The sequence below is a fragment of the Lissotriton helveticus genome, chromosome 9 (assembly GCF_964261635.1).
Source record: "Lissotriton helveticus chromosome 9, aLisHel1.1, whole genome shotgun sequence".
Lineage (NCBI taxonomy): Eukaryota > Metazoa > Chordata > Amphibia > Caudata > Salamandridae > Lissotriton > Lissotriton helveticus.
Genome location: NC_136070.1, coordinates 918,510,678 through 918,535,860, shown reverse-complemented (window position 1 = coordinate 918,535,860; position 25,183 = coordinate 918,510,678). Strand labels below are relative to the sequence as shown.

The 25,183-nt window shown below is 48.6% G+C and overlaps 1 protein-coding gene across 3 annotated transcripts in view; it reads right to left on the bottom strand.

Annotated features, from left to right (window-relative positions):
* The window catches only part of LOC144781995 (RAS guanyl-releasing protein 4-like), a 426,385-nt gene that overhangs the window by 249,491 nt on the left and 151,711 nt on the right, over positions 1-25,183 (bottom strand). For 2 of the 3 annotated variants that reach the window (XM_078661092.1, XM_078661093.1), the window contains exons 2-3: positions 6,818-7,017; positions 3,127-3,232 (exon numbers count right to left, since the gene is read on the bottom strand). In XM_078661092.1, the coding sequence (XP_078517218.1) occupies positions 3,127-3,232; positions 6,818-7,017 (306 nt within the window). Of the gene's footprint in view, positions 1-3,126; positions 3,233-6,813; positions 7,018-25,183 lie in introns of those variants that run through there. The other variant, XM_078661094.1, reaches the window with a different exon arrangement.

Sequence of the window (25,183 nt, the reverse complement as noted above, 5' to 3'; positions counted from 1 at the left end):
TCAGGGGTTAGAGCCTTCCTAAGAAGTCACTCCAGCATCAGATGGGTCAAGCAGCCACTAACAGGAAAAATGCAACATTCAGGTGCATTCTATCTAAAAGGCTAAATGGAATGGGCAGCCTATCCCACTCTACAATGCATCATATACCGAATCGCTTCAACAAATGTCCCACAATGCTTTTCTCCAACTTTTTCCACAATAGGCGCAACCACAGGTGTTTTCATGACGTCGGTTCCTTCCACGGTCTCTTCCATGTACACTCCTTTGCAACGGTTTGTCTTTTATCTCCTCTACTTCTCCCATGTGAAAGCATCTCTTTCTACCTTATCTTAGTCAGTCTATGCCAATTGTAGCTTCATCATACCTCAACTATCGAATGAAACAATGACACTACTCTTTAGTAATGAAGCATGGTCCACCTGCAGTGCAAAGCACGAAAACATGTAACATTTCTACGAAACTCTCGTGGGCACCTTAGCATCAATTCAGATGCGTGAGCATTCAATAAATGTGTTCTAAAATCAGGCCTGTGACTTAAGCTAAAATAATAAATGCACTGCGTTAATTATGATTCATGATTAACATTTTCATAAGTCCATTGGCATGTTCAATAGGCACTTTCCCTAAACTACATTAATTAGATTATTTTACTTACATCATTAGCATAATACACATTCAAAATGCATTTAATAAATCAGTTTCCCACATTACTAATAAACCTTTTGTCAGTATGTTACATAATTTGTACGTTATTACAATTCTATAAATCATTTGTTATGCTTTTATTGAATCATGTTACTATCTCAAAGATATGCAAATTAATTCACATGTCTTCTACCGTCTAATTTCATATATAATACTAAATAATATGAGAGTGCATACAAGTGGTTATGTAGCATTCCTAACACGTATCCCAAGCGGGATAACATTTCCGCAATGTCACTGCGGGCTCTACAAGACACTGTACTCGAGCACTCTCAAAACATACTGAAGCAATTTCTCCCAGATGGCACACCCTAACTGTTACAGACCTCCTAAGACACACGCAAAAGAACAATTACGTTCACACGCACACATATACAAACATACACCCCAATGAAGCATATTAACCACATGCACACCACTGATGACCCCAATCTAACAACCACCAGACTCTGATCTATGATGCAGGCCAGAAAACCAACGTGTGAAGGTACCCGAACTCCAACCACACCGCGAGGCACACATATTAAGGCAATATATATCGATAGACAATAAAACGAGGCACCAAGGGGAACGTAACTGGACTCCCCGCCTCTCCGGCTGGGAATGTCTGATACACCAGCAGTTCTAAATGGTTGATCTAACTGCCATCCTCCAGAGAAAAACACACAGCACTTGCCACTGTGCCACCCGCGTCTCAGACAAAAAGTAATCTTGGTCTCTAGCTGAAATTAGGGGCGGCTCCTCCATTAAGGCGGAAGAGCGTGGCCCCACTGCTTTCTCATAGTGCAAGAAGCAGAAACATAAAATGGTATTTTAAATACCATTTTATGTTTCTGCTTTTCACACTGTGAGAAAGCAGAAGGGTATGCCTGGTTGGGGTGGGAGAGTGGGTGGCTCGGGGAGGAGTGGCTTGCCCAATGCTGCGGGCCCTGACTGTTTGGTGGCCCTCTGGGGCTGACCAAATCAGTCATGCACACACTACATTTTCTCTATGTAGGCTGCATGCCTGATGGTGACTGCTTTTCACATAAGACCAAGCATAACCAGTCTTCATAAGTAATAGCATCCTGTGTTGTGCTAATCTTTTGTACACAGTGTGTGTGGGCCAGCTTGTGACTTTTACTAAAATCATGTTGAGCAATTAACCATAAGCAATTCTGCAGCATTGGATTTGTCGCATTTGTCCCATAACCCATCATCTGCTGCATAATCTTCAGTTTATAAAAAATTGATTCTGGCTCAACTGTATACAAAGTTACTAAAATTGCAGCAACACAAATTTCAGCACAGTGGAAAGCTATCCATAAGTTGGCTTGTCAACCTTTCAGTTGCTTTTTGCTGTATTTTATTTTAAACTGGTACTGATGATGTGAAACCTTTCCCAGTACTAATATTCCCAGAAATTACAAAATATGTAATATCATCAAAAAATTACCCTTCATGCCTGCATAATTTAGTCAACCCTGCCACATAATATGGTCCTACCTGCCACTGAACGTTAGCAATAACTGCATGTGAAATTTAATGCAGACACCTTAAGTGAAAAATAAATGAAAGAAAAACTAATCAGAGAAAATGCATTGTTCTGGTAAGAAAGCTTAGTGGTCTAAAATGTTTACTTCAGAAATTTGTGTGCATAACTGGTTGATGCATTAGGGACAAGTGACTTGTGTGTTTACAGGCCTATTAGGTCCCACCCTCAGAAGAGAGAGCATTTCGAATACATAGGTCAGTTTAACACATGTATTAGGCTGTTCACAGTAAACGACAGGATACCACAAAGTGTGCAAAAAGGCTTAGGAGGAAATATACTAACTCGTATCACTAGGTTTGCTTCACAAAAGTGACACAAACCCAGGCAAAGTGTTGTGTTGGGATTTACTTTCCAACACTAATTCTGATTTGCATTGGAAAGTGGCCTAACATAACGCAAAGTAGAGATGTGTGCTACTTTGCAGCAAGAAGTAGTTCCAAGGGTAGTCAGAGGGAAATCCCATGCAACCGCCCACAGTTTTTAATTCAAGTCCTATCTACTTGAAAAGGTAGACATGACTTGGTGCCAAAAATATATCCTTCCTCGAGGCAGCTGTACAGTTTTGTGAAAGGGTATTCTCCCAATCCAAAACCTTTGCTTGACATCACACGTCCGCCCTTGCTTTATTTCAGAATGTAAATATCAAAGCATACTTGCAAACTGTGACTACATGCCTGCCTTTCTTTTTCACTTCAGAATTATGCGATTGGATTGGTTTACGTTTATAGGAGCCTGCTGCCGACAACAGGCACTTTGTATAGATTCATTGAAAAGTCTCCAAGTCAGCCTTTATCCCCCCAGAAATGTACTTTCTCCTACACCCCTGTGCCCAATAAACTCCCTTCAAATTGCAGATGCTGCCAAAAGAAAAGGTTCTGAAAGGATATAGTCGAAGAACTGTCTCTGCAAATTTGACGGAGGGCACCACCCAACTGTGCGTCGTGAGGATCATGTTCACCACCCGGTCGCTGCGGCACAAGTTTCCCTCGGGGTCTGCAAAGAAAAGGAAGCAAAGCAGAGTTACTGTTCAGAGAAATGGCCGGAGATTTTCTTCTTCAAAGAGGCAGGTCGATGAGCAGCGAGACATCGCAGAATGATTCCCCTTACCCGCAATATTTCATGAGGCATGTCTACTACTATACGTTGGACAGACGCTTCTCACTTCTTGAAAGCATCCTGGCTGAGTAGCACTTGCAACCACCCTAGAACTGCACAGGATGTCAGGATTTCCATTGTTATTTTTTTGTAGTTTTTATATAGTGCAAACTCGACCCAAAGGTATTGGAACACTTTACGTGAGCACCGGTTATATTATACAAGGCACATTCATTTTTGGTAGGCACAGGGAGATTAAATGATTTGGCCAAAATCACAGGATGTTGAGCCGGCGCCAAGACTCACACCTGGTTCCCCAGCTCCTAAATCAGCATCTCTGGCTGTTTACGCCACATCCTCTCCCCTAATACATTGTATCCTAATTGTCAAGTATGTCACTGTCCGCAGCTTTCCTGGGGCTATTTAAGAAACATCATGCAGGCTCGCGGTCTGATTTGCAGGCAGCACGAGGTACATACACCTTGTTCAAAATAGAAGCAAGCACTGGTAAAGCCAATCGGTCCGGTGTTGGCTGCCAGTCTTTCAACTTTGTGAATGCTTGTTTTCCTTTGTGATGGTTTTTGCAAAACCTTGTTTAGGAAACTGCTGAGCCCTTGTTAATTAAAAAAAAAAAGGCTAAAAGGAAATTTTTCTGGGTACTGAAATGAAATGATTACGCTCTTGTATAGCGCACGACTACCCGTAGGCATCTCGGCGCTTGCTTAGGGAACCCGTCCTGGTATTCCCCTGTGAGATACCCCGGCAGGGTGTCCACAAGGTGAAAGCCAGGCATCCCGCCGCGAGGGGCCGTAGTGGAGATTAAGCAAGCTATTGCCCAGAGTCGCAGAGTGTGACCCCGTGAGTTGAGTTGGCACCGGAACGAGAATTATCGAGTCCGTGGAATTTTTGAGCCCGAGACCCGCCGAGGCGGGGAATCGAACCCTGGTCCACGGCTGATCTCAGCTTCCAGGTCTGCCGCCTCTAACCACTGAGCCACGCTTCTCCACACATAGCACACATAATCACCATGGTAGTCCCTGGAACTGAAGACAACTAATATTAATGTGGATGTGCTCCTTATGAAAGAGCAGAACTGCTTCACTCACAGTGAAGTTAGCTAACAGCTGAAGCGGGCTGACCCACTGCCCCATGCTGTATGCTTTGGTTGGCGGAAGAGAAACTCAAATAGCTCAATAATAGACCAATGGACGATAAGGGTAGGCTGAGGGCCCCTACAAATAAGCCTATTATGCATATAACTTTAGTAAATTCAACAGGTCTTAGCTAAAAAAACATTAGGTGGCAGCTTCAACATAAGGCCCCACCTGTTAGCTGCTGCCATTACTCTCACCGAAGAAAGATGGAGACAGACACGACACACTTACTGAATGAATGTGGTCAAAGGATATTACCTTTGCAACTGCACAAGGAGCACTGCCTTTAGGAGTGCACACAACTCCTCCCCTGCGCTGCCCAGCCCCGTCCGCCCCACACTGCACACATGCAATAGGAAAATTAAAATGACAATAACAATAAGTTATTATCCTGTTATTCTTCCTTCTTGTGCAGTGGGGCAATGCTCATCCGCCTTAGTGGAGGAACTGCTACTGACTAGTGACCATCTGCCACCACTTCTGAAGACACGGCTGTGCCAGCACTAACCCTAAGCACGAGGGTAAGCCGTCCATGAAGCACAAGGAGCACTGCCTTGGGTAGCAGCAGGGCAGGAGGTGAGACCTGATGAGAGCAAGGGAGATGGATTACAGGAGCCTACAGTGTCTTCAGCGCTGCGGCAGCAAGGCATACGATGGCCCCAACAGTGGGATTGAGGCGCCAGAAGTCTACGGCCGTTTGCTAAAATATGCCAATTGCAGAATAAAGCTAATTTAAAGCACCGGGAACGTGAGCAGATCCACCACTGCCTGTAGGAGCACCGACTCACTAGGGCATACCCGGCTAAAGAAACAAGACCAAGAGCATGAACAGAGGAACAACAAACGTTTCTCTCCAGAAAAAAAAAAAACTCACTCCCAGCACGTCCTAGAGATGCTGCACAGGCACAGAAGAGATCTGCTCACCACACGGTGCTCTAGGGTCCACTCTGACGAGGCAGCAGCACTTAAACATGGCAAGCCATCTCAGTAGCCCGAGGAGCATGCAGGTGTGGCACCCACAGACTGCAACTCCTGCAGGTCATGCCCAAGGGAAGTAAGAGTGCCAACAGCCCAGAGCCTGCAACCAAACTGTAGCACCCAATCCAACAAGGTAATCGACTGCAGTATCAAATGCTGTCCCTACCACTGAGCAGTGGTACTGCAGCAACCCACCGCCTGCCAACACTGCCATAGTAGAAACATTGTCAAGGGGAGAAGACAGTCACATGGAGGTGATGCCCACCCAGGGCATACAGGTGGAGAGGAAAAGAAAAGGATGCCTGCAACGCCCCCAACCCCACAACTGGCAACACCATCACGCAGTCCCCGTTTAGTGAGTCATCACTACCAACCGTAAAGCAGTGAACATCCTGAATGGAGTCCAACACAGCCATCAGAACTACAGACAAAAAGCACCAGTGACACTCAGTACAGTCAGTCAACCAGAGACCGCCTGCTTACCCTGCCTGCACCCTGATCCAGGTGGAGGGAGCAAGTCTTGACCAATACCCATCTACTCCTTCGGTTGAACGGGCGACAATGCAGTGGCTCCTCGGCAGTCTTGCAGTGGCCCAGACATGGCATATAGGCAGACCACATTTAATCCGGTGGCGAACCATCCAAGGGGCCTCAGCAAGCGCAAGAAATAGACTTGACATTTGCCCCATAGGTAGCAAGGATTTGCAGCAGGGACCTCAACAGGTTGCAGACGTGTTCAACGAGCAAGCAACATCATCAAAGCATGCATCATGATGGCTGCTTAGTGGTGGACTCCGATGCACCCTGTTTTTGAACTGTTGACACTAACCACAAATCATCTGGAGCATCAAAAGAATAGGCCAACTCCACAAAATGGACATGACTTCAACCAGCATGCAGTCAGAAGGTCACTGACGTCTCTGTAGTGCTAACACTCACCCCACACCCAACCAACATAGGCGTCACCAGTCTAGTGACCCTGTTAATGAAAGGGCGCACATGCTTGTGGCCAGTTACACCCACCATAACTGTGCTTCTGTGTTGTCATATTATCTAGTATGTGGGCCTTGGGCCCACTGCTTTACAGGCTACTCTGTGATGCCGATCCCCTCCCCCGTATTACAACTGCATGATATCCAATGGTACATGTGTTACGGCAGACCGGATATCCATCATGTTTGTGAGGTCGTATTCCTATCTGCCAATCTCTAAATTAGTCTGTTACTCTGTAAAACTGTAAATAGGAAGAACGTCTCATTACTTGAAATATGACACTCATTGCTCTGGCTGAAAGTTTTGCAGGGTAAGAGGAGGACACCATAGCAAAGACAAGCTGTACCAACTTACTTACTGAAACACTGAATGCATTTCTCAACCAGCTCCTCTAGGCTGCAGCACTTGATCAGGGGGGTCAGGGTGACACCAGCTATTGCTTTGTTGATCTCCGCAGGGCTTGGACATGTCATTCTTCGCCGACTGCGCTGACGTCGTACTTTGACAGGGTTCCCCGAACTGCTCAACACTGGACTGGAGCATTCCTGCCGTGACTTCCTGAAGAATGGAAACAGAGAGTGCTTTGAAATGTCTGCACTATTTCCCAACCACTTAGACTGACATATCAAGAAAGCATATACACTGTAATGGCGTATACGTCCCCACGAAGGCTGTAATATCCTCACACAAGCAGACATTGTGGCCCTCATTGATAGTTTGCCAGCATGTGCCAGAAATGACCAGATATCGAGGACCAACTCAGCATTCTTCCACCTCATATAAAGTGATGGCGGAAGGCATTGTTTCTATGTCCGGAGATGGGGCAGCTCTACCAGGGTTACAGCCTCTATGTATTAAAGTGAATGGTATTAGAGAACCGCTGAATTACAGGTGCCCCTCTTAATGTGATTTCTGTCTATGACCATCACTGAAACCATGGTGGTCCAGGACAGAAAAAGATTTAAATGTCCTCGCACCCTCAGACAATTTCAAGCATGCGGGGACATTAGACATGTGATTCTTGGAAATGACCGGTTACTCACCGGTAATATTCATTACTCCGAGTCGTAGCCCTCCCCGTCCCAGTCCTTACCCATGAGCATAGCTCCTCCCACCAGAAACTCCCAAGCAACTAAAAACCCATCCCTTCCCTCCAGGCCACACCCACACCCTAAGGCATATAAACATGTGACCCGCCCATCCACATCCTGTACCACCAAGCACAAGAAGCCGAACAGGGAGGGAGGGATGGGAACCAGGACTGGGACGGGGAGGGCTACGACTCGGAGTAATGAATATTACCGGTGAGTAACCGGTCATTACCTCCTCGTCAGCCCTCCCCGTCCCAGTCCTTACCCATGAGCAGATACCAAAGCAAGAATCGGCTTCACACAGTAGTAAAACAGACTCAAGCCGCACAGGCAGGAAGGCACACAACCCGAGCAGAACGCAACCCAGCGTCCCCAAACCCAGGAGACACAGTCCCACACATCAACCAACGACTAGAGGGCAAAAAAGCTCGAGGAGAACACCCAGCAGCATACACGCAGAACACAGCCAGGGAGGCCCCCCGGAAGCAAGCGCAAGAAGCAGCCACCCCCGAGGCTAGGAACCTCGAACCATCCCAGGCGCCAACACACCACAAGCCCAACAGCAGGCCGCACAGCCAACACAGCCACCGACGGAGAGCAGCCACAAAAGGCCCCAAAACAGGACCAGCCAGCCCAAAGGCAACAAAAAGGGAAAACCACCCCATAAAAAAAGGCACCGCAGGAAGGAGGAACACCTTCAGAGCCCGCACAACCGTCAAACAGAGTAGCTGCACCTAAAACCAAGAAAGAGGAACAGGACAGAAGACAGGCAGAACCAGAAACCCCAACAAGGAGCAAAGGAACGAAAGAACGGCGCCAGGAGGAACCATCCAAAACCACCCGGACACCAAGGGGCGCACCGGCCCAATGCCCGAACCCTGAAAGGCCAACACATCCGCCCACAGAGCTCGCAGGGAGGACACAGGCCGACCAAGTCGAAGCCAACTGCCCAGAAACCCAAGACCCGCACCGGATTCCAATGCAGACACACCCCGAGTCAGACAGTAATCCAGGAAGGAAAACCACACGACCGGCACAGGGCAGGAGAGGCGAAGGGCTCCCGAATTGAGGAAAGGCACACAGCAGGCCCCCGCCCAACGAAGGACAGGGCAACCACCCCCCATACAGTGCCGTGCCAAACCAGAGAACAACCCCAACCCAAGGCGATCCTCGGAGATGCAAAACAGGACCAACAACGGAACCCCGAACCAGGTCAGCAAGAGGCCCAACACGGACAGGGAGGGAGACATCCCACGCAGGAGAGTCGCCACAAGAACAAAACCCCCGGCAGACAGAAAGCCCAAAGGGAACTCCAAAAAGTACCACCAGGGGACACAATCACAGCATTGGCAGGATTCGAACCCAGGCTCCGAGGGCGGGCACCACCAAAGGTACAAGAAACACCTACTAGCCAAAGCTCCATGGCACCACCACACAGTCCGACCAGACCGATAGGAACCTCAAGAGGAGCCAAGGCAGAAAGAGGCCAGGCCAACCGAACCGACCACAGGAGATAAAGAAAGCAGAAGAAGGACCCAAACCCACACCAGTGCGAGCCCGTGCCACCAGAGGCACAAGACAAACCATCGAGCTAAAGCTCTCCGGTCAAAATGAAAGCACCATAAGAACCAAAAACCACCAAGGGACACCATGAAAGCAGAGGCAGGACATGAACCCACCTCCCAGGAGAGCCCGCGGCAGCAGAGGCACAAGACCCACCATAGAGAAACAGGTCCAAGGACAATCAACGCCCAACAAGCCCAAGACAGTCACAGAGGCAACCGCTCACGGGACATAAAAGGGCAGCCACGCAAGAGGAGCGAACCACCAGCCAACAGGACCACCCGCGGCCAAAGGCCACACCGCCCGGAAACAACAGCAGACAGCCCAAAGAAGCCGGAACCCAAAGCCCCAGAGCAAGACACACCTGGGGGGAACAAGCGCCAACGGGCCCAAGGAACAAACCCCACAGCAGCAGACAACAGCCGCGGAACATGGAGCCACCGGGGAGAAGCGGAAGACTGAGCCCCCAACAACCACCGCAGTCCTCGCAACAGAGCCAGCCTGCAGGGCACCGGCAGGAAGACCCCACCAACCGAGGCGCCGAAATCACCCAACGAACAGGAGCACCCGAGCGGCACAAAGAATGGAAGACTCCAAGATCAGAATCCACCCAAACCGACACAGGAGCCAACAAACACCCAGTGAAAGGGCCGGAGCCGGAAGGAAAGAAGAGGAAGAATCAACCAACCGTCCAAGGATGGGAACACCCGGAACCCCAGAGCAGGCCAAACAGAGTAGCTCAACAAAACCACCCAGGGAGCCAAAGGTCAGCAAACACACCAGGAGACGCAGACCATCCAAAAGTCAGCCCCAAAAAGCGGAAATGAACAACACCCCCACAGAACGTAGGAACCACCACGAAGCCGCGTGAACTGACATATGAAAGCAGGCGTCCCAAAGAACCAGAGAATCCAGGAAAACCCCACCAACAGGAAGGGAAGAAACAACCGAAGAGACACCATCATGAAGGAATGAAGAGGGTACCACACAGGCCCAACAGAAACGAAGCCCCGAAAACCGAGAAAGAAAGTCCGACACATCGCCAGAGAACCCGGAACAGGGGCAGCGCAGAACCCATCCAGTAGCCCAGCCCAACAAGGAGGGACCAGAAGAAGAGGAAGCACTCAGAAAACCCCGGGACATGTGGAAGGAAGGGACCTACCGGCCGCGCACCACACCACAAAAGGGTCGGGCAATCAAAGTTAACGAAAGGCAGACCAAAAGCCCGCACACAACCCGTAAACTACCCACACCGAGTAATCGGACTGGAGCCAACAAGAACGACCGCAGCCGCCAAATCGAACCAGGACACCAACGGAACCCCAAACCGGACAGAGCCCCCGAAGGAAAGCCCCATCACAGCAGCCCACAAGCAGCACCGCCTCCCCAGGTCAGAAGCACAATAGCCATCGAACAGCCACAGAGGACCAAGCCGCCGCCGTACCAAGGGAACCGAAGGACAAATCCGTCAGGAAACGCAACAGCAGTCCCAACCTGGAAAAAGAATCAGAGGGAACTTAGCCCCCAGCACCCGGTAATCCAAGGTGGCCTCCCAACCAGGCACCAACCAAGCCCGACCACGCCCAACTCCCGAGAGCAGACCAGAGCAGGCGAAACCAGGGAGGCAAGGCCGTAGGCCGCAGAGAAACCTCGACAGCCACACAGAAGCAACCGAACCCAAAAGCAGGGGCAAGGCACAGACAGAACTGTAGGACCAGAGGCAGAAAAAGATGGATCCAAGGCCTCGCAACAAGCAGGACCACAGAATAAGAAGGAACGGCACCCACAGATACCAACAGGCACCGAGAAGGCACACCAGCCAGCAGGGATCGACCATCACCACAGCCAGGACACCACAGCGAACCACTGTAAAGGATACCCCACCGCCAGAGCCAGGGGAAAAACAAGCGTGACAACATCCTTCCACCCCCCATCAAGCACACCGCTCACAGAGTACAGAAAGACGGAGGCCCACAAGCCCCAACAACAGGAAAAAAGGGAAAAAAGTCTACAGACTTCCCACCTCCCAAGGGCCAAGGGAACCCCAAACAGCCCCAAACACGTAGCAGAACACCGCGAAGCCTGCCCACAGGACTCACCTGAAACCATGTCCGGGGCCACGACAGCAAAGCAACCAGCACATGACAACAGAGAAGGAGCAGAGGAAGACCCAGCGACCACCCCCCCCCCCCAGTCACAGCGGAGCCCAAACCACACATCTCCAGTAGGGGGAACAGAACAGAGAAAGTAGTGCCCAGACCAAGCAATGCAAGATCCACAAGGGCCAAACAGGGAACGCCATACCCCAACAGGATAGTAGGCCAGCCCAAACATGACATAAAGAGGGAGTCCCAGACCCCCCCAAACACCATGGTCCCACTAAAGCAGGGACTCAAACACACATGAAACAACAGGTATTCAAGGGGAACAAAACACAGCCGCCAAGCAGACCGTCATACACCTACCTGAAAGGAGGACAGACGTGCAGAGAAGCCAGCCATGCACAACACACCCCCCCTCCCACCCCGGGCGAACCCGCTAGGGCAGGGAATCAACCTGGAAGAGGGGAGGCCCCAGCAGGAAGACAAGTCGTGCCACCACCACGGGTCCCCGCCAGAAACAAAAGCAATGCCCCTCAAAAGGGGCAGAGAGCGACCCACGGCAGGAGAAAGAGGCCAGGGGAGAAACCAAGGACCTACAGCACACAGAGTCCCGACCCCCCAAAGTACCGGCCCCAGGCATGCGTTTAGTAAAGAAAACAAAGCACATTTTCTCCGTTAAGGGCAGGCGCAAACACCCATCACGCACCACAGTACATAGAGGAACATGCCACTACGTTAAACAGATGTAGCCGAGGCGCAGCCCAACACAATCAGAACACCAGGGCTCCCCCAGACGGAAGGACAAAGGGATGCACAGGAGAAAGAACAGGCAGCCCAAAGATCCAAACCGACACGGGAACATTGGAAAACGTAACGGCGCGCTATTTACGAGCACCAGTTGCATCACAGAAGGACACATGTTACGTAATGTAGGCGGGGGAGGAATGCGACATGCTCAGAAGCAAACGAGGCTGAAGCAACGCCAACACCCGAAAACCGAGAGCAAAGCCGGAAGCAGCGCACGGGACACCACATCTTGCCCCCGAATACCCGGACAAACCAATGGCAGCAAACAGTGGGAAACACGGGCCCCATACGAGCACCCAACCTCCAAACACACTACCAAGGAGGAGCCAAACCGCCACGCCACAGGCGAGCAGAGAGGCCAGCCGCGCCACACACACCCCCCCTCCCACCCCAGGTGAACCCGCTTGGGCAGGGAACATACCCGGAAGAGGGGAGGCCGCAGCAGGGAGACACCACCCCACACCAGGCAGTCAAGGCCCCCCAACCCCACGGTCCCGCTAAAGCAGGGACTCGAAAGTACATGGAAAGAAAACAAGTACATCAGGGGAACAAACGGCCGCCCAGCAGGCCGTTTCACACTCACCCGAAAGGAGGCACCACCGGTCCAGCACCTCCCCACAACGAAGTTGCCAGGAAATGAATTCCGCAGAAAAAACAAACAGGATGTGGATGGGCGGGTCACATGTTTATATGCCTTAGGGTGTGGGTGTGGCCTGGAGGGAAGGGATGGGTTTTTAGTTGCTTGGGAGTTTCTGGTGGGAGGAGCTATGCTCATGGGTAAGGACTGGGACGGGGAGGGCTGACGAGGAGGTAATGGACCATCTTTGGGAATCTATGTTCAGGAATCACATACACTATTCCTGCATGCTAGCATGGTATTCCAGGCCTGCAACCATGCAGTATTTTTCTGTTGAAGCAGGCCCCGCCACGTACTTGGAAGCTGTTTCCGTGGAGAGAGTAAAGTCCCTAACAACAACAAGCATCCATACATTTGGCAGTCTGATTCATTCCATCCTCCAACAAGGCATTTGTGAAGATCAGGCATAACAAACACGAGTGGAGGAAGGCTGAAGGTGTATTTATTCCAGGTTAAAGATACCTCTGAAAGGGCGAGATTTTGATCGATACCTTATATCTATTGATCCAAACCTCGATCTGGTCGACTGAACCTTTATTGCCTGTCTGTAAGGAAAGAAAGTGCACCTATTTCCAAGTTAGTTCACCCAAGAAAGGACTCTACTCTCAAAGATCACGGACAACTTCTAGTTTTCAAAAGTTTATTGTAAAGATATAATGAGCTGCAAATACAGGCATCTCAGAATGAGATTCACGAGATACACAGGTCCAATTACATACATGTGCTCTCGAAAAGCCCTCAAACGAGCGACAGAAATCACTAACACAAGTTCTAAAAATAGCAAAGCTATCAGCATAGACGCATATCTCTCCTTCATTTAGGTTGGAGGAAAAAAACACACAGGTTAGGCGTCCCTACCCTGTTCTAGATGGTATCCCTACTTAACCAAATCCCAACCTAGCAAAGGTGTCAGCAGTGAATGACCCCCAAGGGAAGTCACTCACTCTAAGTCTCTTGGTGAAAACCTAAAGTTCTCCAGTCATGACCCCTCTCTGCCTACCCATTCACTCTCTTAGGGGTCCTCAGGTCTCTGCTCTAACTCCACCCAGGGGTGCTGTCCCTAATACAAAACAGTCAACAACCTTTGAGACGCCCCTTGTGGAACGCCCCTCACGTGGTGCAACTTCAGGCTTTTTCCATGATGCTTTGTATTGGGCCTCAGACGTTAGAGTTGACCTTGCTTCTCAGATTCTTCTCCGGCCCGCTGATACCCCTTAAACATTCCAAAACCCTCCTCCATGTCTGGGCCGTCTACTGAACAGACCTCTATTCATTCATTTATAATTGGATCCCCCCTTTCCTGTTGCAGACAGATATCTGCCGCCAAGAACCCAACTCTCATAAACTTCTAAAAAGGCTTGCAACATTTCTCAGCCCAGACATGTACGTGTAAATCAATGCTAAAACATTTCAGGCCTACAATATTTCTCATTATGATTATAGCATTCAACTTCTTCATTTAATTAAAACATGTTAATACTCTTATTCTATTATTAAGTAAACAATTCTATAAATCATGGCCTATTTAATGCAATGACCAAAAACCTTAAAACAATCTGTGTCGTGAAAAGAACCACCTTCCCTTTCCCTCCAGCTCTGGCCCTGAGGCCTACCACGTTCTGCGTTTTACCGCATACCATCTTATGTTGTAACAGCTTCACGACATGGATTCAAAATAATCACGTCTAATAAAGTCATATAATGTCACACATTTCTGTATTAGTTCCACACCTACTTAAATCTCTACATTAGCTATACATTTAGGATATAATTGCAGATACTATTAGCACTCATGGCATTTCTCTTCATGAATTATGCTTACTACAGATAAGTGTGATGTACTCATACATTTATCAGTTTGCGCTCTCTCAGTTCCCCCCTTTGATGACCTCTCGAGGTCATCACTAACATTTAAACTGCAGTTATTGCTGGCATTCTCTGCGCTTCCAGAGCTCTCAGGCTCCTGTACTGATTATCTTGTATGGCAGCCAATCTCTGCAGCTGCTCTCTTTGGGCCCTTTCTGACTTTCTTGCTCTGTACCATTTGAATACCCTCACCAATCCCCACAATATTATCCCACAGATCAATATTATGATGATAGGCTTTAGAATATACCATATAAAGCTTTTTCCTAAGGTGGAAAACCACCCTCCAACTGCACTCATTCCGTGGCCCACCTTTTCCCAGACATTTTCTCTACTCAAGTCTTCGATCTCTTTGTGAATATTAGTTATGTTCTTAATAACTTTCTCAAGGGGTTTTGAAAGGTCTGGAATGTAAGTGCAACATTCCTGAACCTTCAAAGCCTTACAGACTCCGCCCTCTTTTGCTAATAGGACATCTAATGCAAGACGATTTTGAAGAACCATAGCCCTTATCGATTGCATCTCTCCTTCTACCAGCATTAAGGACTGAGCAGTGCTGGCAGACAACCTGTCGACAACTGTTGCCAGTCGTCTAATTTTAACATCATTAAGGATTATTCCCAAAAGAGGAAACATAGCTCCAAAAACATCTCCAACCATTTCTGCATCGCCTAAATCTCTCCTTCCCCTCGATGATGTCTGGCCCTCAATGATCAATAAGTCTTGTGCATGATATATTTTGGGGAAGACAATTGCCAAGTAACATGATCCATACCAGTTGTCAGGTAGTCTCACGTAAGCATTTCTTCCACATACAAAATACACATTTGGAATCACTTGCATTCCCTTCAGGAAATCCTTAGTGTAGTACTCTAAATTAAAAGCATGTTCACAGTCAACTTCACCCACGTATACATTTTCATAATACGTTTTGGCTCGGTGAAGACATAACTTTCCTCTCTGCGCTTTATCTAAAGCTATTGGACCACTACTACCCTTTCTCTTATGTGACTTCTCTTCCTCGGTCCAATCTATTTTCCCTTGTCCTGATTTCTTCAAAATCTTTTGTCTCCTGTAACGATCATCCACCTGCCCTATGAACTTCTTCTCGACTTCTGACACCTTGCATGTCAGGTTATTTCTACGGGCATGTGAAGTATCTAAGGTAATCCAAGGAATGAAGAACTTGGCCAATCTGTCTTCACTCTTCCAGTAATCCCATTTATTCATCTGCTTATAATTTGGGACTTCTGGCAACACTGAATCATAATTAGAGAAATAGTATTCAAAACTATCTCTCTCATAAAATATACTAAGCAATAAGCTACATGTAATGCCATATGTCAGAGGGAGGTGATGGTATCGAATTCCTTCATCTACAGACGCAGGCAACTGCATGCAGACGTAGCAATCCTTAACCTCCATGGCATCCACGTATTCATACAAAAGTTTAGCATAAGCATTTGACCTAAAGTCTCCTTGGGACTCGTCTACATGTAACCTGCGGGCTTCTGCAGCCAATAACGCTTTCTCTTGAGTGTTTTCCCTTTTCTCACCTGCAACAGTAGGTGTAAGCGTTCCTGCAGAACTCACATCAATTACCTTTACTTCTTCTTCATGTCCCTTTACATAAGAAATGGTTACCACTAAAGCTATTAATAATATCACTCCTACTATTAGTGTACCTATTATACATTTAGCTCTGCGGTTCGGGGTGCCGGCCTCCATTTCGTCAGACTATATAGTTCTCTCTTTATCTCCGCAAAAAGTTCTTTTCCTCTCGTTCCTTTACAGTCTCTTTTCAATCCTTTTTGTCTTTAGAATCCACACAGTTGGAGGCTGACAACCTTCTTCGCAAAAGTCCTTTAACAGTTCAAAAAGACAACCCTAGCCCTTCTCCATCAACTCAAGGGATTCCCTAAAATTCTCTGCTTCCTGGGCGCTAGGTAATCTTCTTTTTCTGCTTGCTTTATTTACAAAGTCCTTTAACAATCGACTATCAGATTTGTGGTTGCAGCTTCAATAGCATAGTTCAATATTTCCAAGCGAAGAGTGTGCTCTTCATGTGCTGTTATCGTTGTACCAAAGTCGGGGAATTGCAATTCTGTAAGAAACATGTGCTTTAACTTGCTGAGGCGGGGAGGTCTGGGGAGCACGAATGTTAGTGACCCTTCTTGTTCGACACCGGGTACCAACAATCGTATTTCCACGGTGATAATGGGCTCAGAACTGGACACCACCACCGCTCGGATCCTCCCTGTCTCCAGTTTCACAGACATTTGTCGCCAGATATGTCCACTCAGGTGTGGAGTATCTTCTGTTAGGCACACGCACTCTTCTTGACCTTCTTCGGTCCGGTGCTTCAGCGCCCTGAGCACCTTCTTCTGGGTCTGAGTCTTCTGATATCGGAGGAAGGGTTAACTCTGGAGTTGACCTCAGGCTAGAGCTCCTTCTTTGCGGCCAATTAGCTTCTCCACGTGCCCTTCTACTCCTTCTCCTTCTGGTCTGTTCTCGCTCTCTTTCAGACCTGTCAGGGTCAGACTCGTACTCCCAGCTATTTTCTCCTTCTGTAGCGTCTTCTGTTTCGCTGTTGTACTGACCGTCCTCAGCTTGGTCAGACTCGTTCCCTGCTTCCGCTGGCACCTCTACAGCTTGGCTAGCCCCCTCTATGGCTTCTTGGTCCTCAGCTGGACGTCCATCCGAGAGAGGAGCTGTTTCCAGAGGTGCTGGAACCCTTTTCGTATGTGACGCGTGGATCCAATTGGGCAGGCCTCCCACCTTTACAGCTGTGTTGGTGATCAGGATGACCTGGTAGGGCCCACGCCAACGAATATCCAAGCAGCTTCTTCTCACATGTTTCTTCACCAGGACCCAGTCCCCAGGATACAGGTCATGGCACGGGCCCTGGCACGCTGGAACCTCTGCAGCCTGCACCTGAAGGGACACAGAACGCATGGCGTCAGACAGCCCCTTACAATAGTCCAGGATCATATCATCTGTGATATTTAACAATGCAGTAGCTGGAATAGATGGCAGCCTCATTGCTCTCCCCATTAACACTTCATGTGGTGACAACCCTGTTCTTCTGTCTGGGGTACTACGAAGGCTCATGAGGACTAATGGCAGGGCATCAGGCCAACTCAGGGTCGTTGAGGAACAGACTTTAGCTATTCTGGACTTGATCGTTCCATTGATCTGTTCCACAATTCCTGAGGCTTCTGGTCGGTAACTGCAATGGAGCTTTTGGTCAATATTCAGTGCTACACAGATCATCTTCACAAGCTCGCTGTTAAAATGTGTTCCCCTATCTGATTCCAAAAAGGCCGGCACCCCGAAACGAGGGATAAGTTCTCTAAGCAGTAACTTAGCCACTGTGAGGGTGTCGCACCTACGTGTAGGATATGCCTCAACCCATCTGGAGAACACACAAACAACCACCAGGACATAGCGAAGGCGGTTGCATCTTGGCATTTCAATGAAATCTATCTGCATTCTATTGAATGGACCTCCAGACCTTCCTATGTGACTTAGTGCAACTGGTGTTCTTTTTCCTACGTTCAGCTGCTGGCAGGTCACACAACGCTGGCACACTGCTTCTGCTGCTATTCTAAACTTAGGATTGTACCAAGTCTGTCTAAACACTCTCAGCATAGCATCTCTCCCTAAGTGTACTGGACCATGTATGAGTCTAGCCATTGGACTCACCATCTCATTGGGCAACACTGCTCTGCCGTCTGCTGAGACCCAAAAATGGGTCTCACCCATTACACATCCTGCCTTTTCCCATGTTTCCTTTTCTGAATCAGGAGCATTTTCTTGCATGGTTGACAATTCATCCCAAGTATCAACAGTTTCCAGTATCATGGCTAATTCAGTTCTTACATTTATTCCACCCACATCCACCTCTGTGAAAGAGTAACCTTGTTCTGCGCAATACCGCGCAACTTCATCAGCATATCTATTGCCTTTCGAAACAAAGTCCTCATTTTTGGTATGTGCGATGCACTTTACAACTGCGATACTTGCTGGACATTGCAATGCTTCTAACAACAAGCGCACAAACTCTCCATTGCGAATGGGAGAGCCTGAAGAAGTCATGAACCCTCTTTGAGACCATAACTGCCCGTAATCATGAACTACCCCAAACCCGTATTGGCTGTCGGTGTAGATGGTGACTCGAATTTGATTGCCTGCTAAGCAAGCACGTGTCAGGGCAATAATCTCGGCTACCTGAGCGGAGTTTACTCCTTCCAGGCACCCTGCTTCCACAACTCCTTCAATTGTACAAACAGCATACGCTGCTCTCAACTGCCCAACTTCGTCTCTTACACATGAGCCATCGACAAAGAAAACTTCGTCTGGGTCGGTCAGTGGCTCATCTACGATGTCGGGTCTGGGTTTGGTGCATAGTTCAGTCACATCGAGACAGTCATGGTCTGTATATTCATCATCATCATCAATATCATTTGGAAGTGGCATTAAGGTAGCAGGGTTCAAAACAGAGCATCTCTTGAGGGTCACGTTCTCTGCAGCAAGAATAACTTGCTCATAGCGCGTGAGCCTGCTGTTGGTCAGATGCTGTGTTTTGGTCCTGGTCATCAACAGTTCAACAGAATGTGGCACGCACACCTCTAACGGGTGCCCCATGACGATATTTTCACATCTCTCAATGCTGACACCCGTTGCAGCAACGGATTTGAGACATCCGGGCAACGCTGCGGCTACTGGGTCTAAAGTAGCCGAGAAATAAGCAACTGGTCTACGGGCATTCCCATGGATTTGGACCAACACAGACAACGCGCAACCTTCTCTCTCACAACAGTAAAGAAAAAATTGTTTATTGTAATCAGGCATTCCCAATGCCGGAGCACGACACAGGTCCTCTCGCAACTGTAGGAACGCCATCAAACAGTCTTTGTCCCATGGTACCGGATCACTCACCTCCTTGTGCGTCAGTTTTTGCAAAGGTTTTGCTTTCAGTGAAAAGTTCACGATCCACTGTCGGCAATAACCCACCATCCCTAGGAACATCCTGACCTCTCTCTGGGTCTGAGGCGCATTCATTTTCATGATCGCCTCTATCCTGTCTGGTGACACTTTTCGTTTGCCTTTCTCAATTCTGTGTCCCAAGTACTGCACTTCTGTCAGGCAGTACTGCAATTTTCCCGGGGATACCTTATGCCCATTGGCAGCTAGGTGATTTAACAAAGCAATGGAGTCTTCCCTGCAAGCTTCTTCTGTTTCTGACGCCACAAGGAGGTCGTCTATGTACTGGACCAGAACTGACTTCTGGGGCAGCACTAGACTTTCAAGATTTTTCTTCAAAAGCTGGTTAAAGATCGATGGGCTCTCTGTATACCCCTGAGGGATACGACACCATGTTAGGACGCGATTTTCCAGCTTAAATGCGAAAAGAAAATGGCTATCTTCGTCCAAAGGGATCGAAAAGAAAGCCTGGCAAAGATCGATCACAGTGAACCACTCTGCTTGGAATGGAATCTGAAACAGTATCACTGATGGATTCGGTACCACTGGACAACATGAAACGACTATGTTATTAATCTTTCGAAGGTCCTGCACTATCCGAAATTTCCCATTTGGTTTCTGTAGACCCATAATCGGGGAGTTGCATGGACTACCCACGATTTCTTTCAGTATTCCCTGTTTAATCATGGACTCGATCACGGGTTTTATGCCTGCAATCGTTTCTGGAGTCAATTTGTATTGGGGTGTTCTTGGGAACTCAGCATGCGGTTTCACTACAATTTTCACTGGGTCCACCCCTTTGACCAATCCAATCTCTTCCCCAGTGAAATCCCATACTTCTGATGCCACTGTCTCTCTCAAATCCCAGGGAAGCTCGTCTACTGTCAAAGTAGGGTACAGCTCCACGCATATTCTTGAGTTTGCAACTTTAAAGTCTGCATCATCATCGTTGGTCAATACCTCCACTCCCTGAGGTGTACAGTATATAGTACAATTCAATTTGCACAACAGGTCTCTTCCTAGCAGACACACAGGGCTTGAATCGCAAACCACAAACTGGTGCTCATCGCTGTACTTCCCTATTTTCACCTGCACCGGTTCTGTCAATTGACTGGTTATTCTCCTGTTTGCGACCCCTACCACCTGTATGGTCTCTCCAGACATGGGCAGGTCTGGAACTGCAGCTGATCTGATCGTGGATCTAGTGGCTCCTGTGTCCACCAGAAATGTCGTAGGGCACCCTGCTACTTCTGCTTCCACATAGGGTCCCCTCTGATCTACCTCTAAGGCTGCCCCGAGGGTGCAGTCTTCTCTTTCCACTCTCTGTCCGGTTAATGGGTCCACATAATAGCATTCTTCCCCTTCCACAAACAGGGGCATTTGTCTATAGGTCTTTCCCATACTCCCTACTCGAGGAGGTTGCGGGAACTGGGCTCGGGGAGGAGCCCCCCCCCCTTTGAGCACCTTTCCTTGGTATGGCGTCGCCCCTCTCATAGGTGCGCTCTGGACCTCTTCCTCCTCTATCTCTTGCTCTCCTATCTCTACATTGTAAGGGCACTCGCGTTTCCAATGCCCCAACTCGTTGCACTGGTGGCACCTAGTCGTTTTCTTCAAGGTAGCTATGTCTATTCTGGGTCTAAAGGTGGAACTCTCCTCATTACCCTTGTTCTGACTGTACTGCTTCTTTCCTCCTGTACCTGTCCCTTGCTGCTGTTGTTGCGGTCCCCCCTTTCCTGCTGTCTGCAATTGTACCACCATCAGCTTTTCTTTTAGTTTCTTAGCCTTGGAGTCTACCTCATCACAGCAGTACCTGGCATATCTCAGTATTTCATCTAGGGGTTTACTTTGCCAACAAATCGAGTGTTGCTGAATCATTAAACTAATATCCGGTCTCAGTCCCAGGACGAACTTGGACACGAATTGCCCTATGTCTTTTGGATCCATTACATCCAAGCCGCTATACTGTTTAAATGCCTTCAGCAATCTCTCGTAATATTCATGAACTGTCTCTTTGGGTTCCTGTCTTGTTCGATCTATTCTGACCCAATCTATGTCTTGCATTGGCACCTTCTCTTTCAGCCAAGTCATCACTCTCTCGAATTTTGCCATCACAATCTCAGACGGCCCATTAGTCTTGGCATCTCTCTCTGGCTCCGTTGTGGGCCACTCAGCGCTAACCTTACATGCTGTCCACAGGTCTCCAGGTACTACAATGTCGAACAGCGTGTTCAGATCTATCCAAAGGACCTTGGAGATTTTTACAAATCTCTCCACTTGCTTGTACCACTCCACAGGATTCTCTCGTAACTTGGGGAAAGAGGTGGTAAAAGCAGCTAAATCTCCCCTACTCCAAGGGACATGTACATAGTTCCCATTTGCAACTTCACGCAAAGGGTAAGCTTCTATTCCCTGCTGTCCTGGTGTCATACCAATCATGCTTCTCCTGCCGGTCCCTTTCTTGGACCACCTCTCTTCCCACTTATCTAGTGCTCTCCATGTCCTTATTCCAGTAATCAGTTCCCTTATGTGTGTTTTCAGCCCAATCGTTCTCCTCTCATCTAGGTCTCGATCTGAGTAATGTAGCCTGTGGTTACCCTGTAATGCCTTGGTTCTTGACAGATCCACCATATATTTGCCTGCTAGTTCGACTAACTTCTCATGGACTGCTCTCGCTTTTCGAGTAATGTCCTTTGCCATATACAGTATTTCATCCTGTTCATACATTTCCATTCTTTCTAAAGGCAGGGTACCATCTACCATGTCATCCAGATCTGACCTTAAACTGGAGACATCGAGTCTTTTGGCTTTTATCTCAGCTCGCAATATGTCTTTCGAAGGGGGTTCACTGGTCTCCCTACCATCCCAACTTCGAGCTCTGCGTTTGGGCTCGGGAGAGTTAATGGGTGGTCTCCCTCGCTCCCATCTCTCCAGGTCCCATGCTCGGCCATCCGATCTAGGAAGGTGATGGAACACGGGCCTGTTACCCCCACTCTCTCTCTGCCCACTCTCTTCTTCTTCCCTCCTCTCACCGCACATCTCTCTGTTATTTTCCCTCTGGTCGCTACACTCCCTTTGCCTCGTATCGCTCAGTATCCGATACGATCCTTCCTGGTTCCCCATATTCCCTGGGCTGCGCTCATTGCCGTCATCACAGGGACTATGGTGCGACCTCTCACAACTCCCATTCAGTTCTCTGGTGCCGGGCACACAGTGTGGACATTTAAAGCTGTTTCTGTACTCTTGTGCTCTCCTCTCCCCTTCACTGAGTATTGGGCGCGCCACCCCTTCACTCCCGGGGCCCCCGTTTTCCAGGTCTGTTCTACCTCCACTCCGGGCCCAATGGGTGACTCCCCTACTCCCTCTACAGTCCCACTCCGGGCTACTCTCCCCAGCCCCGCAGTGAGTCCGTGCTCTGCTGTCCTGACTTTCCCTTTCTGCTTCTGCAGCATTGATGCACTTTTGAGCCTTCACTGCCTCATCCCACTGCTTCATGTACTCATTTAGCTCTTGAAAGGATTTTCGTCCAGATCCCCTCAGATCCATTGGCCATCTAGGGCCCCCAGGATCTCCTCCCGGGTCCCCTGCTGTGTGCATCGGTGTACTCCACTCTCTGGGTATCGGCATCTGACTTGGGGAATTAGTGGTATCGTTCCTCCTAGCCTTCTCTGCTCTTTCTCTGTCTTTCCGTACCCGTTCTTCCCCTCTTGCTCTTTCTTGGTCATATATCGATATTATAGGACCTATGGTAACAGGTACTTGTAGTGCATCTGGTAATGGGTAGGATGTGGCACTTTCCGTTTCCGGCGCTCTTTGTACCACAAACCTACCGACCACCTGCTGCACCTGACTAGGCTGGAACAGCTCTTTCTTTGGCTCAGGATCCCACTGTGAACTGGGAAGCGGTCTATGCTCTCCTGCAATGCCCCCCTTTTCTCCTTCAGTATTCTCGACCTCTCCCCCTGCTTTATTATATGGGGGTGGCCTGTCTGCCAATAATCTGTTTATCAGGCTATCCTCTGTTTCGCTCTCATCATCTTCTTCTAGGGGGCTTTTATTTACTGGCGCCTCTAACACTGGGTACAGTTTATTTATTTCCAAATTATGCACTCTCCATCTTTTAGCATCTGCATCCCACCTGGCATCCTGTACTGCCCTTACCGATCGTTTCACCCTTTCTTGTCGTCTGTTCATATTCTTTTCATGCGCTGCCCTAAGCCATGCATCAAGAGCTTCAAACTGGGTTGGTCTAGGCAAGGGTCTCTTTGAGGTCATGACTGATTTCAATCGATGTAACACCTCTAATCTGAACGTCCCGTACTTCGGGAACGTCAGTTCCTCATTTCCTTCAGTAATCTTACTCCACTCTGATATCCAAAGGATCGTATGCAACCCAACATTTACTGCCATGTAACGAGCTGGCGTACCCTCCGGCGGGGCTTCTTCCCCTTCATACGATCCCCGCTTCTCTTTCTTAAACAACGCTTTCAACCATTTAAAACACTTCATAATTATGCGCACAAAATCCAGCCTCGCTACTCTGTTTACTTCCTGATGACAATCCACCAATCCTGTCGCGGCTTTGCTAGCTTGGCCTATCACAGCGCGGTCTTTCTCCTGTCGGCCAATCACGTCGCGACCCGGTGTGACGTGTTCGCTAGCTGGCCTATCACAGCGCGGTCTTTCTCCGGTCAGCCAATCTCTGCGCGACACCACCTGACGTCTCTTTTCTCCGCTTCGCAGCAGCACCCCTCCTTTCTCAACTCGTCTCCCGGTTATGCATGCGTCCCATTCATACACCGAAAAATGACTACTTCCGACCAAGCGGTCACTTCTCTCGACTGTACGTCCACAGTCTATCTGTAATTGTCAACACAACTGACGAGATGTCTATCGTCCCTCTGATAGGTTGCTTACACACACAGTAACTTCCGACCAGCGTCCGTTACTCACGCACTCACTCTTACGTTCCCCCTATCTCGGTCTCTCGGGTGGTCAATGGTACCTCATGACCCCCTTCACACTAGTTGACAATTACTCTGGGTGTCCGATACACCCGAACCACTTAAGCTCTCCTTGAACTTAAGATTTCCACCGGTTGCGCGCGCTCACAACCTGTTCCACAGTCACTCTACAGACATTCAACTCCGCCAGACATTACAACATAGATACAATACAAAAACACCGCAATCTAACACGCATAACCCTTTATACTCACTCTCAACCGATACTGCTGCTTTTTCTGTCTCACGTCATCCGGATCTTCTCCAGCGGGCTGTTCTTCCGATCATCGATTTCTAGGGGCCTTGGGGTAAGCTAACCTGGCCTAGGTCACCGTCCTCAAGAAGGCAACCATCCTCTATAGCTACCAACTGAAAGGGCGAGATTTTGATCGATACCTTATATCTATTGATCCAAACCTCGATCTGGTCGACTGAACCTTTATTGCCTGTCTGTAAGGAAAGAAAGTGCACCTATTTCCAAGTTAGTTCACCCAAGAAAGGACTCTACTCTCAAAGATCACGGACAACTTCTAGTTTTCAAAAGTTTATTGTAAAGATATAATGAGCTGCAAATACAGGCATCTCAGAATGAGATTCACGAGATACACAGGTCCAATTACATACATGTGCTCTCGAAAAGCCCTCAAACGAGCGACAGAAATCACTAACACA